The 16,965-nt window shown below is 34.5% G+C and overlaps 1 protein-coding gene across 1 annotated transcript in view; it reads left to right on the top strand.

The window, feature by feature from the left end:
* The window catches only part of csmd1 (CUB and Sushi multiple domains 1), a 716,970-nt gene that overhangs the window by 473,431 nt on the left and 226,574 nt on the right, over positions 1-16,965 (top strand). The window contains exon 14 of the mRNA XM_031902727.1: positions 14,706-14,888. Within this exon, the coding sequence (XP_031758587.1) occupies positions 14,706-14,888 (183 nt within the window). The remainder of the gene's footprint in view (positions 1-14,705; positions 14,889-16,965) is intronic.

Genomic DNA, 16,965 nt, shown 5'->3' on the forward strand with positions numbered 1-16,965 from the left:
CATTAATTAAATACAATTCTGACTTTCAAGTTTATACCGTATAAAGATACATATATAGCACAATATAACAATGCATTCAGGAAAACATCCACATTCAGTTATTAATAGATAATATGAAAACAAAAAGAAGAGAAACTCCTGACATTTTGCAAAATATGCAAAAAGGGGGAGGGTGGGTGGGATGTTTCTACCTGGTCAGAAGATACGGAACTGAGTGCTTCTTTTTTCTGACATCACATCCCTCTCATTTTCTCCGCCCCCCAGGCCAGCTTTCTCCTGCCTTAACTCTTTCCTTCTCACCTAATCACAGTTGAACCTAGTTCTGCCAATCTCTAAACATAAACCAGTGTAATCTGGCTGCTGGTTATTCTGATCCCTTGTCATGCAGCCCCTGTGCTTATAGCTCCAGGGCTTTCCTTAGCAGTTATATCTAATTTTTGCACCAATCTGGTTATTTTACAGAATCTACATTACAGATAAGGGGAGACATTTACTACAGGTTGTATTTTTTTCATGATTTTTAATTTTTTTGTGCAAAATGTTGCGGAAAAACATGATTTTTTTCCATTTATTATGTGCCAAAACTGTAAAATATCAGAAAGAAAAATAAATACACCATCTAAAAGCTGACGAGATGTAGAAGTCAATGGCAGGTGTCCTTTTAAAACTAAAAGATCTATCTTTTTTTTTTTCTTTTTAATGTGGTTTTACTAATTTTGGGATGCAGTGAAATAGGCCAGTTGTGCATATTACTAAAGAAAACCATTGTATCCTTTTCCAATTTTTATCTCACCAATACACAAAATGATAGAATATATTTCAACAATTATTTTGGGTTCTCATCAGTTCATTGTACAGCAGAATATGCTGGCACTTTATAAATTGAATTTAATATTATGTGACTCTAATTTCTTCTTATATATTGAGATATGTAAGATTAGTATTTTTTATTTAGTATCTTATTATATAACATATTTATTAGTATCAGTTATCAGTAAAATAACTAGCGATGAACGAATTTGTCCCATATTGCTTTGGCAAAAAATATGTAAAATTGCTGAAAACTTCATGAAACCACAAAAAATCAGCAAAATGCAACTACTATGTGACATGTGCAACCATTTTTTTTATGTGCTTCCTTTTCACTGCTTCACAAATCTTTGAAAATAATTTTTTTGCGAAGCAAAACAGGACAGATTCACTGATTAGTAGACACCACCCACCACCATGGTACATTGGCAGATTATTTTTTCAAACAGACAGAACATCTGCAATCCAATATCTAATATTATTTCCTGTTGACTGCAATATTTCCTTACAGGCTTAACACAGTCATGCTCAAACCCCTTGTTAAAGTTCCAGACAAAAGAGATATGTTCAACTGCAAGATCTGCAGAGTGTATGTCAAATGGCTGTTAACAAGCTGACTTTCTGCACTATTAATGTTTTTTTTATCAAGCCTCTGTTCCTGCCCTCTTGCAGACCTCGTAATATTAGTAAAGTTACTATAGTACACTTATACATAAAAGCAAATCCAATCCATAATGCATGTTTTCTATATTCAATCATTTTACACCCCCTTCTACAGATATAGCAAACTGTTTCAAAACTAAAATGTATTTCATTCACAAGCAAGTTTCCAGTTATACAGATATCAATTATTTCCTTCTCCCTAAGGCCCTCTTATTTCTTCTTTGATGTTTTTTCAGTCCTGCGGTTGACACTATAGCTTCTCAACTTTCCTTGTCCTCTTATTTACAGTGTGTTTTATCTTGATTCTAAACCCTCTTTCTTACCTTAGCCTGTGCTCCTTTTCTTAGTCCAGCTATTACATATATATTTAGGTATGTAACTGTTATCCAGAATACTTGTTACCTGGGGATTTCTGGAAAATTGATCTATGCATCTATGCAATTTTGATTGCCATACCTTAAGTCTACCAAACAGGATTGCTTTATCAATATGGATTTATTCTGCATAGTTAGGATCAAGTGCAAAGTACTGTTTTTATTATTTCAGAGAAAAAGCATGACCTTCCCATAATACAGAGCTTTCTGGATAATGGGTTTTGCATAACAGACCCCTATATCAGTGATGATTTCTTCTCCTTGTATGCATAAATACCTAAGATTAACAAAATCTTCTTGGTTATTACTGATTGGATGCTTGTAGTAATCACCATTATAAGCATTGCCATTATTATTAAAACAGGGCTTTCTTGAACATATTTCTGTTTCCACAATGGGACCCATATAGAAAAAAAATGGCATATTACAGCAGTAAAGACTGGCCATTCAGAAGATAAGACAAATACTTGGGTTGGTAGAGAAGCTCTCATTTTATTCTCATAAGCTTCTGTACCTGTGTGTTGGAACCAGCAATCTGGGTGATGCCTTTACCAAATAATTTATTCTAGATATTTTCATAAACTGGATTCCAAATAATTAGGTTTATTTAGATGGCTGAATAATTAATTCTATTAAAATATGTATCCCAAAAGTGTCCAATGTATTTTGAACTAGTTAATGAAAGTAATCTTTAACAGCCCAGCTTAAAAACTTAATTATGTGAGTTATCTTGAGAAATTATTTGTGAAAACCAACACTCCATATGTGTATGTGATACATCAAATTTGTAGTAAAAGATGTATTAGTGTTAATTACATAGTGTAGAAACTATATTACCATATTTATAGAAAAATAATAATCATGTATATTTATATGCATATAGTTTATTAATATGCAGTCTGTATTACAAGGTGAGTAAAAACAATATCCCTTCATTATGCTAACTATTGTAGAGATAAAGCTGATTGTTGACTAGGTGCTCTTAGCTGCTGCACTTGGGCAAATCAGTATAACACAATATATCAGCCTTTTTGTCTGTGTGCTGACCTGTAACATTTTACATTCATTTACATGCAAATAAAGTCATATTATCAGTAATGTGACAATATTGGATATGTTCAAATACATTCACCATTACATTAGTCTGTAGCCTGAGTAAAATTGTTATTTAGCATTTTCTTCTACAGCTTTCTATGTTGTGTGTGTGGGGGGAGGGAAACAGAATTGTAAAATTAAGTAAAATGAAGGGACCTTACTTTTAAATACTGCAACTTTAGGGAGCTTGTTCCAAAATAACTTTATTATGTAGTAAACATAATGTACTCATTAATGGGATAAACATTCTTTATTATTCTATTTTATTGCTATTAAAGAGTGCATTCTATTAATAATGTGAAATGCTGAATATTAATTGTAAAATGCGAAAGCCCTTTTAATGGAATTTTCTATTTTATTGAACGAGAATGCTCTAGCTCAAACAACTGCATACCAATCCATTAAAATACTTCTTAAAATGCAGCAACGCATTTTGAGCTTTTATTCTTATATATTGCAGCAGTGAATAGTGGCATGTTTCCTTTAATTTACCCCCTGCTAAAATTTAAATAGTTATGTCAAATATCACAGACTTGATATATGGAAATGTATTTTATCAACAGGTGTTCAGATTTCAAAGCTAAAAGGCTTTTCTGAAATTGGCCATTTGAAACTTCCCTGGAAAAGAACATATGGCTTATGCTTTTTTTTCACTTATTCAACTTGGCCCAGGCGAAATAATTACAATGTATTTTGCTAACTTACTCTACTTATATACAAATATCTAGATGATTTATATTTCATACTGAGAACTGCAAAGTAATTTAAAATTATATTCCCTTATATACAGTGCCTGACAAAATAACTTTGCCCTTTCTCGCAGAGTACCAGGGGAATACATCAAAGGCAAAACCTGTTCTTGTTACTTTTCCTGTTAAAATGCAAATGTTGGATTGGATTAAAAGAAAGCCCTGTCACAACCTCCAAATCTTTAGTCCTGGGCATTTCTTTTACAGCATTTAATAGATAAGAATTTACTTTCAACAATTTGAATCCAACCATACATTTTTATTTAGTTTACAGTTTATATTTCTTAATAAAATAATAACTATTTCACCCAGTCCTGCAAACTTTCTATGTGGTCTACTGCAAAGTAGTATTGAAAGTGTCCTCCACCGCAAAACATATTTTCATTTTGCATAATGAAAGAAAATGTTATTTTTAAAAACATGCAGTTTTAGTCAAAAATCTGTTTATTCTTTCCTGTTTTCTGGGTCTGCCCCTCAAAACAGAAGTCAGATCTCCTTCAGGTTTTTGTGTCATCTTTAGCAGCCCTGGCACATAAGAGGTTTGGTCACCCATGATAAACCTGTACTACTGTGGGCGACAAAACGTCTCAAGTTTCCTTCCCATCTGCAATAATCCCATGCAGCGATGTACATTGCTGATAGGAAGAAATTTATGGAGCAAAATTGCCCAATGTTTTTGAAACAGGAAGCAACGCTTATGTCTTCCCAGTGGTGATTTACATTACTGCTGGTGGAGGCAAAACTAAGGAATTTTGTTGCCTGTGTTGGCAAAGAACGTCCAGTATGTTTTCGCCCACATAAGATAGATTGCAACATTGTTTCAGGTGTCAGAGCCAGGAGTGCAGAATGTTTAATCAGATACTGCTTTTCATAGCAATTAAACATAAAAAGAACTTTAAAGCCATTGAACCTTCTTTTAATTATTGCAATGCATTTTAAAGCATATTAAAATAAGATGTCTGTGGATAGTAGGGGTAAAATGTCTCTAAGGAGAACCGTAACATTTTGATGAACCATGTTTCCTACCAACAAAGGATTAAATAGATGGTCCATGGCATGATACTTCAGGTGATAACTTACTTGCTGTGACTTCCACCTCTTTACTAAATATCCTATGTCATGCTTGAAACATATCAAACATGGATGGCTGACTGTTTTTTTTTAAAACCTAAAGCATAGCAGGTAAAAGGTTCCTTGAAGCCAAAACTTTGGAAGCAGAATGGAGGGGGAAGAATGGGGGAGTAGGGGAATGGAGGAAGAAGAATGCAAGGAGTATGCAGATAGTAACATTTTTATCCCATGTTGACGAAGGTCCTTCAGCTTAGAAACAGGACTATATAAATTAGTGCCTTAACTATGTTGGTGTCTATGTGCATAATGCTAAACTATAAAAATGTTTATAAAGATGAAATTGATGTCTTCGGTTGAAATAAATTAATATAGTCTTGGATTGTGAAAACTGTTGGGTCCTAAATGAATAAATCATTTTATGTATGACGGACAAATGAAAACAGTTTTCTTTAAAATAAATGCAGTTAAGAAGCATTGGTTGATATAATCTTTCCACTCAGTGAGACTATTTATTTCTTACAGTTTAATGTATATTATGCTACTTGTCATGTCATACTACTTAACTTCAGTAATCTTGCTTCTGTCGCATTACAAAAATAAATGACTCCATAATGTACATTATATTAGGTTAACCTGCTACAAAGATTCTACAGCTGATCCTATAACACTGGTTATATCTCTCATAGATTATTTACAATATTCAGTGTATAATGCAGTATAATGCACCATCCCCTGAGATTATAAATATATATTTTGCATAGATTGTTTTTATTTAGACTTTAACTAAAATGCATTAAATATCTCTTTAACACAGCCTTACTATAATCTTTAGTTGCACTGAATATATTTATTTATAATTGCCCTAATGTCATAAGCCAATGATAGAAAACTGCAGGGAAAAACTTTTTTTTAAGTTTGTTCAGATGCAGTAACCCATAGCAACCAGTCAAAAATTTGCATTTACTAGTCATCTGCTTAAAAGCAAACACCTTATTGCTAAATAATACACCTGGGATAGGTTTCCCACTTGATCCCTAGCTGTTTTTAGAGATGCACAGAATTGATATTTTTTATTTAACCAAATACTGAATTCCACATAAAGGATTTTGTTAATATCATACCAAACCTGAACCATAATTTGCACCTTTGAGAAAATGTCAGAAACAACACACCACAATGTCTCAGTTCCTTTAGAGAACTGAGCAGCATAAAACACAGGCTAAAATCCAAGATGGCACCGGGCATGACCATGAGATGATGGGTGATATTTTGCCAGACATCTCCCCCTGTTCTTCCACTGACTGCAGCCCCCCTGGGACAGGGAATGAGACAGAAAATCAACCTACAACACAAATCCTACATGGCCAGTTGCTGCAACTCAAGACAGATCTCACTGCAACCATTGTGCAGACTAGCACTATGAGAGAAATACAATAAGGTCTTCTATCTAGTTCTATCTATCTGAACTTGAGGAAGGCACAGATACATTAGAGACTTACATATACTTAGTGCAACACATAGTAAATCGAGAGGAAGAAAACACTATCCTCAGAAATGGGGACCAGCACTCTCTGGCCCAATATGGTCATTAGGCCCCAAAGCCACCTGCCTCTAAACCCCCACAAGACATAGGGGCATATTTACTAATCCACGAACGTCCGAAAAGCGTCCAAATGCGTTTTTTTCGTAATGATCGGTATTTTGCAATTTTTTCGTAAATTGTCGCAACTTTTTCATAGCCATTACGACTTGCGCGAATTGTCACGACTTTTTCGTAGCCGTCGCTGCCGAGTACGAATGTTTCGGATTCATTCAAGCTTCAGTATCGGGACTTTCCTTGGGCCAGGTTGGAGCTGCAGAGTGCCATTGAGTCCTATGGGAGGCTTCCAAAATCATGCAAAGTCTGAAAGTTTTGCCCGCCGTTTACGAGCGCTCAATACGAAAAAGTCGCGTCAATATACGAGCAAGTCGTAACGGCTACGAAAAAGTCGCGACAATTTGCGCAAGTTGTAATGGCTACAAAAAAGTCGCAACAATTACGAAAAAGTTGTGACGGCGACGAAAAAGTCGCAAAATGTTCGTTTCCAATCTGATTTTTCGGATTTGTGGATTAGTAAATCAGCCCCATAGTATTGAGGTTCCATTATAATAAAAGCAAAGAATTAGTATTGATAGCTGCTCAGACAGCCTAAACCATTGAGAGGAAATAACCTACAGTACAAGTAATAATCCCTCACTAGCCACTTTGGCTAAGCACAGAGAACTATGGGCAGTTATATTGCAACTACAGCAACATTTAATTCCTTACAGATGGGGATACCACTTTATATTGATTGTGACATGGCAATGTCAAACCTTCACTTTCCACAATCCTAACAACACATGTAAATTTCTAGCAGCGCTATGTATTTCTCTGAAGAACCATCTTGCACCTGAACAAAGCTCACCGATCAAACACCCACTACAATCTATGTGGTGTAAAGTACCCAGCCCAGCTTGGGCACCTAATCTCACATTGAACCCTTCCCCACCCACTGCTAGCTAATTTTTAAAACAAAAAAGTCAAAAGACTCCGGCAGGGAAACTACTTCACTTTCTTATGAGCTTCCTCCTTAATCCTTACAAAACTGGGAGACACCGGGAATGACTCTTACACAGTGTTACAACCTAACTTGGAATTTGTTGCTTTACAACCTGCCCCAAATAAACCTGCCCCCCCCCCCCCCCCCCACTGAGCCCAAACCATTTTCCTTTTTTGGGTGAATGTAATTCTCTTTTTTTGTTCACACACCTACTATTTTGTTCACTAGGTTAAAGACAATCCAGACTACACACATATGGGGCAATCACAGATTTAGAATACAGAGATCCATTTTGATGGCCCCACTTCTAAGAAGAGGCCTTGGTGTTCCATCTTTCCTTAAATACTATGAGCCAGTCCATCTTAGACAGCTGTTCACCTTATAACATTTTAGTAATGCTGGATATACTATAGCAATACTGGCAAGTAATATCCCTGGCAGAGCTTACAGATTATATTGGGATCCTGAAGCACAGGGAGTTAATCACCTACAAATAAAGTAAACCCCAGTCTCACTATTCCTGAGATCTATACTACATTCAGTCCCTAAATACTATATTTAATTTGTTGAAACTTCTAAAGTTGGTCTATTAGTACAGCTTAAGCTACAGACACTTGTACATCGGCATTTGGACAGTGTTACCGTTGTACTAAATTGTAAAATACTGTATACAGTGGGCTTCACCTCTATGGTGCAATAGATGCAGCGTCTGCCCTTACTACAGACATCTCGTGCAACCCAAGACTATTTCATTAGATTACTGTTAAGTGTTTAGTGAAAAGGTTCTCCTTTGGATGACAATATTAGTATAGTTTTATAGTTGTTGGGAAATCCTATAGGGTCACATATAAATGGCAGCTTAAACATAGGAGGTGGGCTATAAGTGTCTGTACAGTAAGATGGTTTATACATACAGAATTACACATAATTTAACATACAAAGCAACCAATAACCAATGCAAGAGTGGAAGAGGGCCCTGCTCAAAAGAGTTTACAGTCTAGGAGAATTGGTTGAGACACAAGGTGTGGGAATTGCCAATATTAGAATTCAGTAAGGTGACAGATGTAGTACAGGGTATTTAGAAATCTTTTAAAGGCAGAATATTTCAAGAAAGTCGGACAAAATGTGGGAAAAAATTGGTTGGTTGGTATCTAGAAATAAATTCAGAGATGTAGGGTGGAGCAGAGTTAGGAAATGCTTTGAATGTGAGAGTCATTAGTTTGAATTTCATTCTGGATGGTAGCAGAAGCCAGTGCAGGGATTGGCAGAGTAGCATAGCAGAGGGGGAGCCTGGCAGCAGTATGTATAGGTGACAGTCTCTGAAGGGGAAGGCCAATGAATAGAGTTACAGTAGCCCAGGCGTGATATGATGAGAGAGTGAATGAGAATTTTGGTGATAAATGATCGTATTTTGGAAATATTTCTTAGGTGAAAGTGAAATGATTTGATAAGTGACTGGATATGTAGAGTGAAGGACAGGGCAGAATCAAGGATAACCCCAAGGCACCGGGCCTGGGGTGATAGTGAAATTGTTAAATGCAAAAGATATCTTTGAAAGGTATGGATTGGATGGGAGAAATAAAACCAATTCTGACTTAGAAAGGTTTAATTTAAGGTAATGTTGGGGCACTGAAGTAGAAACAGCAGACAGGCAGAAAGAGATGGAATGTGACTTGATCATGTCAGATGCAGACACAGTATGCCATGTTCACATCGAATAGGCATGTCCCGTTGGATGGCCAAAGTTACTTGTAGTTTACACATCACAGTTAATTATATTTTGACCCACATGACTACATCCGACTTGTCTGATGCGTTTTGTTGATCCGACATCATCTAACAAAACTGCTGGCTGAATTTATCCTTTACTGTCTATGTGTGTGTATTCTGTCAATTCTGTCTGTTTAACTTTGTACCATGTACTGTACCTTTTAACTGTAAAAAATGTGTGGTGGCCACACTAGTGACTGGAATTTTTCTGTGTGACCACCAGTTGTTTCTGGTGGCTTCAAGATGAATTTTAATGAGAGCCACTGGTCTACATTATCTGCCAGCAATTCTGTTTGTTCTGGTTTTATGAAAAAATAGCAATTTTCTGTAACTTCTGGCTGTTTATTGAGACAATAGAGAGACAAAGAATAATTTCATGAAAGGTTCTCTGCATGACAGAAAATAGACTACATATAATGCTTATCATTCCAAGTTTGTATAAAAATGATTTCTCATATTCTTTTGGATTGTTTTCTTTTAAAACTTAGTCAATGCTCCAAGGGCCGCATTCACAGATTCCTAGATTTCTCCCCTCAAGCAAATTATTGTTTTTTTTTTCATTTTTTACTCTTAAACTTTCTTTAAATGTATTTTTAATCTGTGTGCAGCATATACTAAATCTGCTCAAATATTCTTTTTTTTTTTTTACTTTATATCTTGAATATCATCTCTTCGTTCATAAAAATATAAAATGAGTTTAGAAGTTACCTCATGCTTTCTGTCAATACATAAACTTGGTGGAATCTAAAAGCCTATTATGAGCTAATAGCTGCTTAGGGCTAGAATTTCAAACATTTGATAAGGAAGTTTTATGAAAAAAAAAAACAAGCAGAAAAAAATACATTGATTTTACTTATGAAAAATCAAAAAGAATGTCAGTCAGTTCAAAGTTATGCTTAAATGCCAGCCAATGCATTATTGGCAATAAATTGCTACTCCCTCTATATTACACAATCTGCACTCATTCTCTCAACATGAATGTTTAACTCAAATATACATGCATGGAACTGAATTTGACACTGCAACCATCACTGAATTTAGTGCAAACAGTTGAACATTATTGAGGTCACTTTGCTATCTATCTATCTATCTATCTATCTATCTATCTATCTATCTATCTATCATCTATCTATCTATCATTATCTATCTATTTATCTATTTATAATTTTGAGTATACAATTCAAATCTATGGTGACTAAACATCTTGATTTAATCAAAAAGTTGGGGCAGATTTATCAAAATATATGGTTAGAGCTCACCACAGAAAACATCATCCACTTTCTTTTAATTCCTATGGGATTTTTGAAGTGTTTTTAAAAACACTTCATCATTTTATAAATATAAATCTGCCCCAAAATATGCATTTTGATTAAATCAAGATGATTAGTTACCATAGATTTGAATTGCATACATAATTATATTTTTATATATTTCTAATCTGGAACACTTATTGAAGCCCTAAAATTGCCACCATATTAAGGGTGGTAGCTCCAGGGTTCCCTATGGTCAGTAGGCACACTAGCACACAATTTTTCACTGTTAGTAAAGGTTAATATAAGTTAAATTGTTTGTACAAACATTTCCATGTTTATTTTGTTACACACCAATTGTAATAACTTATCTGAAATGTACATAATTGTTCACTGACATTTTACTATTCACATTTATTATAATCCTATTTATAGTCGTAGCAACATGAAAACTCGGACAAAGTGTAGAAATGAAGCTGATGCCTACAGAAGATGTGGTTGTGCAATAATGCTGTTGCTTTACGTGACATGCTTTATTATTGCTTAGTTAAGGAAAGCTATTCTGTCCTTCAAAAATGACATTACTCGACTTAAGGTGCGCCAGCATAAGTCCATAGTGACAATTTAAAATATAGTCTATCATTGGAAATGCTTATCTTGTCTTCTATAAATAATGGTGAGAGAAGAGAATGCATCACTGCAAGAAAGCAATGGACGGTTTTATGAGTTGTTCCCTTAAACAGAATTGTGAAAAATTCTTTTAGCTTCATTTCATTTTTTGATCCCAAAGTCTTCCATATCTTTTCTGGAATGATTCAAATAAAATGGCTTTGCCCTTCAGCCTTTTTGATGCATGAAACTCACATTTGAGTGATAAGATCAAGCACTTCAAGTTAAGTGAACAATAAGAGATTATTATATGCTGTCTTTGCTAACATTAGCAATTTATCTATCTATATTCCAGGCTTAATTTCAAGTCTGTTCAGTTTTATCAAACCAGTTACAGAAATCTGTAGCAGTGTAGCATGGTGTTATAGATGAAATGTTCAGAAATAGAATAGAAATATAAATAGAAAGCATTGTACTGCAATGTAATGTGACATTATTAGAATCTTCCTGGTTTTGGATATATTTTTAATATACAGCAGAGGTTTATTTATTTTTTTCAATAAAAAAATATGTGTGTGCTTGCAACACATGGGTGCAATTGGGTAGTATTGTAGTATTTATTTAGAACCAAAAACATATTAGTAAGACAACTTTTTAGACCCTTTATTGTTTAACAGTCACTCTAAATTAGTAGCCAGAGTTATTGATGGGTACTCTATAAACACCCTCTCCAGTCTGCATACAAATACATCAGATTGCTTCCCATCTTTCAGGTACTTTCAGGGATTCTGTCAGGATTTTTATGGTGTACTATTTATTTCTAAATTACACTGTTTAAATAGCAAATAATTCACTCCATTTGCAATTTTATTCTTGAACCAACAAATGTATTTTTTTTACTTGATATATTGGTGTGTAGGCAGCCATTTTAGTGCATTGTGCCCGAGTCTGAGCTTTTAGAAGGAGCCAGCGCTACACATTAGAACTGCTTTCAGATAACCTATTGTTTCTCTTACTCCCATGTAACTGGAGGAGTCTCAAGTTGGACTTGGATTTCTTACTATTGAGTGCTATTCTGATATCTACTGGGAGCTGCTATCTTGATACCTTTCCATTGTTCTGCTGATTGGCTCCTGGGGCAGGGGGGGTGATAGCACTCCAATTTACAGATCAGCAGTAAAGCGTGACTGAAGTTTATCAGAGCACAGGTCACATGACGGTGGCACCCTGGGAAATAAAGAATATGGCTAGCACCATTTGAAATTTGAAAATTAAATATAACAAAAAAATATGTTTGCATTTTTGAAAAATGAATTTCAATGCAGGATTCTGCTGGAGAAGCTATATTAACTGATCTGTTTTGAAAAAAACATATTTTCCTGTGACAGTATGCCTTTAAGCAACTAAAGAGTGATACATTACAACATAGTATAAAAACGTGTTTTAATAAGACCATTAAAAAATACACTGCAATCACTTAAAGTAGTACAAGCAGCTCTATAGTCCCATTTTCGATGGGACTTTCGCTCTAATACTCTAAAGTAGCAAGAAAAAAATTAAAATATATAAATTAAGCCATTATATTTTATGATTCAATTTTATTACCTTCAGATATTAAAAAGCAATATAGACAAAGTAAATGGTGATAAAATAAACATATCATAACAATAATGCCATGGAACCCTGGAGCTACTGCCATCCCAAATGTGACGGAAATTTCAGGGATCCCATAGTAGTTTGCGTCAACAGGCACAGTAGAATTGCACACAAATGTACAGTCCGAACTGCACTTTGCACACTGTTCCTGAGATCATAAATGTTTCTTTATTTCTTTTTTCACAGTGTGCCTTTGCATCAGTGTTAGAAAAATGATTGAAAAGCCTCTTATTTTTGTGTTTTGTGTAGCTGAAAACAGTTGCCATAAATTACATGTCTGTTGCGCAAGTGTATGATGATATCCATCCAATTGTACTAATGCCATTTATTATACAATTTGCACAGAGAGAAAAATAACTAATGAATGATAGATGAACTAGATTAATGTTTTAAGCATTTACTGTGGAGGTCAAGCTTGTAGGTCCAGTGTGTTTTACTTTCATCTTCTTGGGGATTTGGGAATGCTAACCTGTATCATTCATAGTCATTGGCATTTTACCTGCACATTTATCCTACACAAGCCTTCTCATTATGAAAATAAATATACAGACTTGCTGGAAAAGAGTTGTCTTTTCATCTGGTGGAATTTCCCTTCAAGTAACAGTTTTACTTGGCTATAACAAGATGCTTTTCTAAACGTTTGTAATATGGTGTTTGCATGCATGTGTAAGAGCACCAGATTGTGTTTACTCTTAACTGTCTTTCATATAGAACATTAGAAAAGACCCAACAAAAAAATAAATAAATAAAATCTAACAATCCAATGTTATTACAATTGAAGATGTCTAACATATGGTCTTACTGATGTTGTGAGCTAAATAAGTTGGAAGACTACATGTTTGTGAGCTGCTTGAAGTTAATTGTTTAGAAATGTATCCTTGCAACTGGTGTTTTATAATAGACCATTTGAAATGTCTGTTTTCCTGATGTTTTACAAGCAATACCTTGGAAATAACTGACTTGTGGGTTGGGATTAATTACAGACTATTACAGTTATTATTTTTCCCTCTTTAGCCCCTAGAAAAAAAATACATTTATAGTATATTCTGGATGTGGTATGTACATCCTTGATAATTCAAGAAGGGTAAAAATATCCTGGCACCTGTTTTTTGAAGGGGAAGATAGTAGCCATGTTGTCACCTGCAATAATATGACCTGATTTCTTTCCATTTCTCACTTTAGTCATTTGTTTTAGTCTACAGAAAAATGTAATCCTATGTTCCAGGTCCATTGCTTGTCAGTTGAGTGTTATAGCAAACACATGGTCTGTTTATTTAAATCTGAGATAGTTTGGTTTATTCATACATTGTGACATTTGAAAGTTTTTGCTTAATAATTCAAGAGCCATAACACCATACTTTGTAGAAATGAAATAAAGCCAAATACTTCTAATCTTCACAAATAAAGATTAGTAAAAAAATTAAAAACTTGTAATATATTAATCTAGATAGCTATATTGTATTACCTTGGTACTGATGGATTTAGGGAAATGTTTTTATGAAATATTGTTCTTCAAATAAATGATGAAGTTAAATGATATATTGAATGCTATATTGCTTCCTGCACAAATGTTGAATGGAGTTGTGTGTGCAGCCTAAACAGCCTCTGTTGAGTCATTGAGAATCCTCTTTAGATATATATTCAGTCTGCTGCAGAGCTGAGTTATCAAAATTTTGCTTCTCTAGTCTTTACTGCGTTGCTGCATTAATGAATGTTTGTCAAGTATGAGACAACTAGATTAAGATTGGAGGTCAGCATATAACTGCAAACAATCTGCATTAAACAATTTTCTCTGCTTTTAAAACATCCTTCACAGACCACATATACTCTTTAAATCCATCCAGTTCTAAAATATATGGATAGGAGCGATATCAATGTAATACAATATACACAAAACTTTAGGTAATATATAGGATCTACATGTAGTAAAGATGTATCAACAGCTTCATTTAAGGAGTGTGGTAAAGCCCTCTGCTCTGCATAATATATCTGATGTAAAAGTATATTTATATAATTTAGTCTAAATGTAACTTTTTGTGTGGGCACTATTAACTTATTTTTTTTGTTTTTTTTTAGAAATAGAAAAGGGAGGTTGTGGTGATCCAGGAATCCCAATGTACGGCAAACGGAATGGTAGCAGTTTTCTTCACGGAGATGTGCTGACCTTTGAATGTCAGGCAGCTTTTGAACTTGTGGGAGAAAAAACTATCACATGCCAACAAAATAATCAGTGGTCGGGAAATAAGCCAAGTTGTGTTTGTAAGTATTCTATAGTGGAATAAATATTGTTAAACAATCACCTTATATAACAAGACAAAATGAATAAAGAATACAGTATACTGGAATTAAAATCTTTAAAAAAATGCTGCCATAAACCTAGAATAGAATTGTAGATTATAACAAACAATACTGAAATGTGTAAAAACAAACCATCTAAGGAAGAACGCAAATTATAAAATAAATATGTACGAATGGAAGTAACAAGGACACATAATGTTTTTTCCTTTTATTTAAAGTCAGAAAATATAACATTTACAGCGATCAAATCCAACACAGCAGATAGGAAAGTAGCCTTTCAACAATGAAGTCCTTGATCTTTATTGTGGATGCAATTCAAATTTAATATGATATTCTCTTCTCCACTAAGTCCTGGATGCATCATATGCAAAACCTCATCACAACTGTTGAAATATGCCAGTAATATAAATATATATATGTGTGAATATTACATTGTATTCACATTTATGTATAAGACACAATAGAAAAAAGAAAATGTTTACCTATATTAACTGTAAAATCAAAGTACTCTTGGATATTATATATACATCCTTAAGAAAGGTCCTGTTTAGGACCAAAACGTCAGATTCTTTATACAATATGGTTGCAATAAATGTATGATAATTTTACATGGTGTGCTGGTCGTGAAATATTTACTGTTAAATAATCAAACTCGGCTGTGCACCCCGCAAGATAAAAAAAAAAAATAAATAAATAATAATTTTATTTTGCAGACACTGCAAGGAGTGATATATATATATATATATATATATATATAATATTTGGCATTTCTGACTATTTTCCATAGTATTGAAATCCCACTTTGGTGACTGTAAGCTTAACCTTTTGAATGGATGACTTCACTCAAAGAGACATGATTCTGTGAAAAATGCATAATTTCTTTTGACAGGTTTAAGAGCTTTGATCAGCAAATTCTGATTGACAGCTTTTACTTTGCTCTAGGATCTTTTCCACAAATTCACTTTTCGTCTTTTCTGGTTCTCATTTAATAATTTTACTAATCTGTCCCACTTTATTCACCCTTTTTAACATTGAATAGTACATGCAGTACTATATGAAGTTGCACTGAAATTTTAGTAATAATTGTTGGACATACTTTAAAGATATTGTTAGACAATGCAACAAATATTGAAAATACGCATTTCAAGAAAATGCAGGACAGATATAGGATACTATACAAGGCACACTCTTAAGAAAGACAAGCCAAGGATCACAGACAAGGCAAGAATTGTTTTTTAGCCATGACAAGACTAGAATTCATAAGGTGAGGAGAGGCAAGATCTAGGGGCATGCACTAGTCCTCAGTTTATAATGTTTAAGCCAGGAAGTGATTAAAGAGGATGCTTTAAACAGGAATCAGCTCTGATTTGATGGCCTTAACTGGACAAAAAGGCTTCTGGGATTTTAAAAACACATTGTAGGAGCATGCTATTGTAAACGGGATACTGTCATGGAGAAACATCCAGCCTTGTCAATTGTGCTTGCAAAAGCTTTAGTCTTTCTTTAATGATGCACTGCAAGCTGGAATAATGACAAACCCCAATCTGCTGATATCATGCAAACTGTGGCAATTCTACTCAGTTACATGTTTTTATGCTGCTACCCCTGCTCTGCTTTGGGCTAATATCACATGCTGATGGGGAAACTGCACAAGAATGCAGAGTGTAGAGAAACTTTTTTCAGCAAAAAAAAGGCACAGCATGAACCTTCTCAATTTGCTCCTCTCTCCCCCTCCCCTCTGCTCCTCCACCCTCCCCTTTTTGCTGTTAATCTGAATTGAGAGCTGTCCCAGGGAGAAGTATGCAGGCAAGGAAGTGACGTCAGGCTAAGCTACAATGTCAGCAGACAGAGGGAGCTTCTATGGCTGCTTACTCAGGCATGGTAATTCATTCTGCAAAATAAATATAGAGCTCTAGCTTGCACTATTGTGACTAACTGATTGCCAATAAATGACACAGTGGCTTTTCCTTCTCATTTAAAGTGCTTTATTATGAGTGTTAATAAAATACCCTCCCTACATTATACAGGTCCTTTTCAA

The sequence above is a fragment of the Xenopus tropicalis genome, chromosome 5 (assembly GCF_000004195.4).
Source record: "Xenopus tropicalis strain Nigerian chromosome 5, UCB_Xtro_10.0, whole genome shotgun sequence".
Lineage (NCBI taxonomy): Eukaryota > Metazoa > Chordata > Amphibia > Anura > Pipidae > Xenopus > Xenopus tropicalis.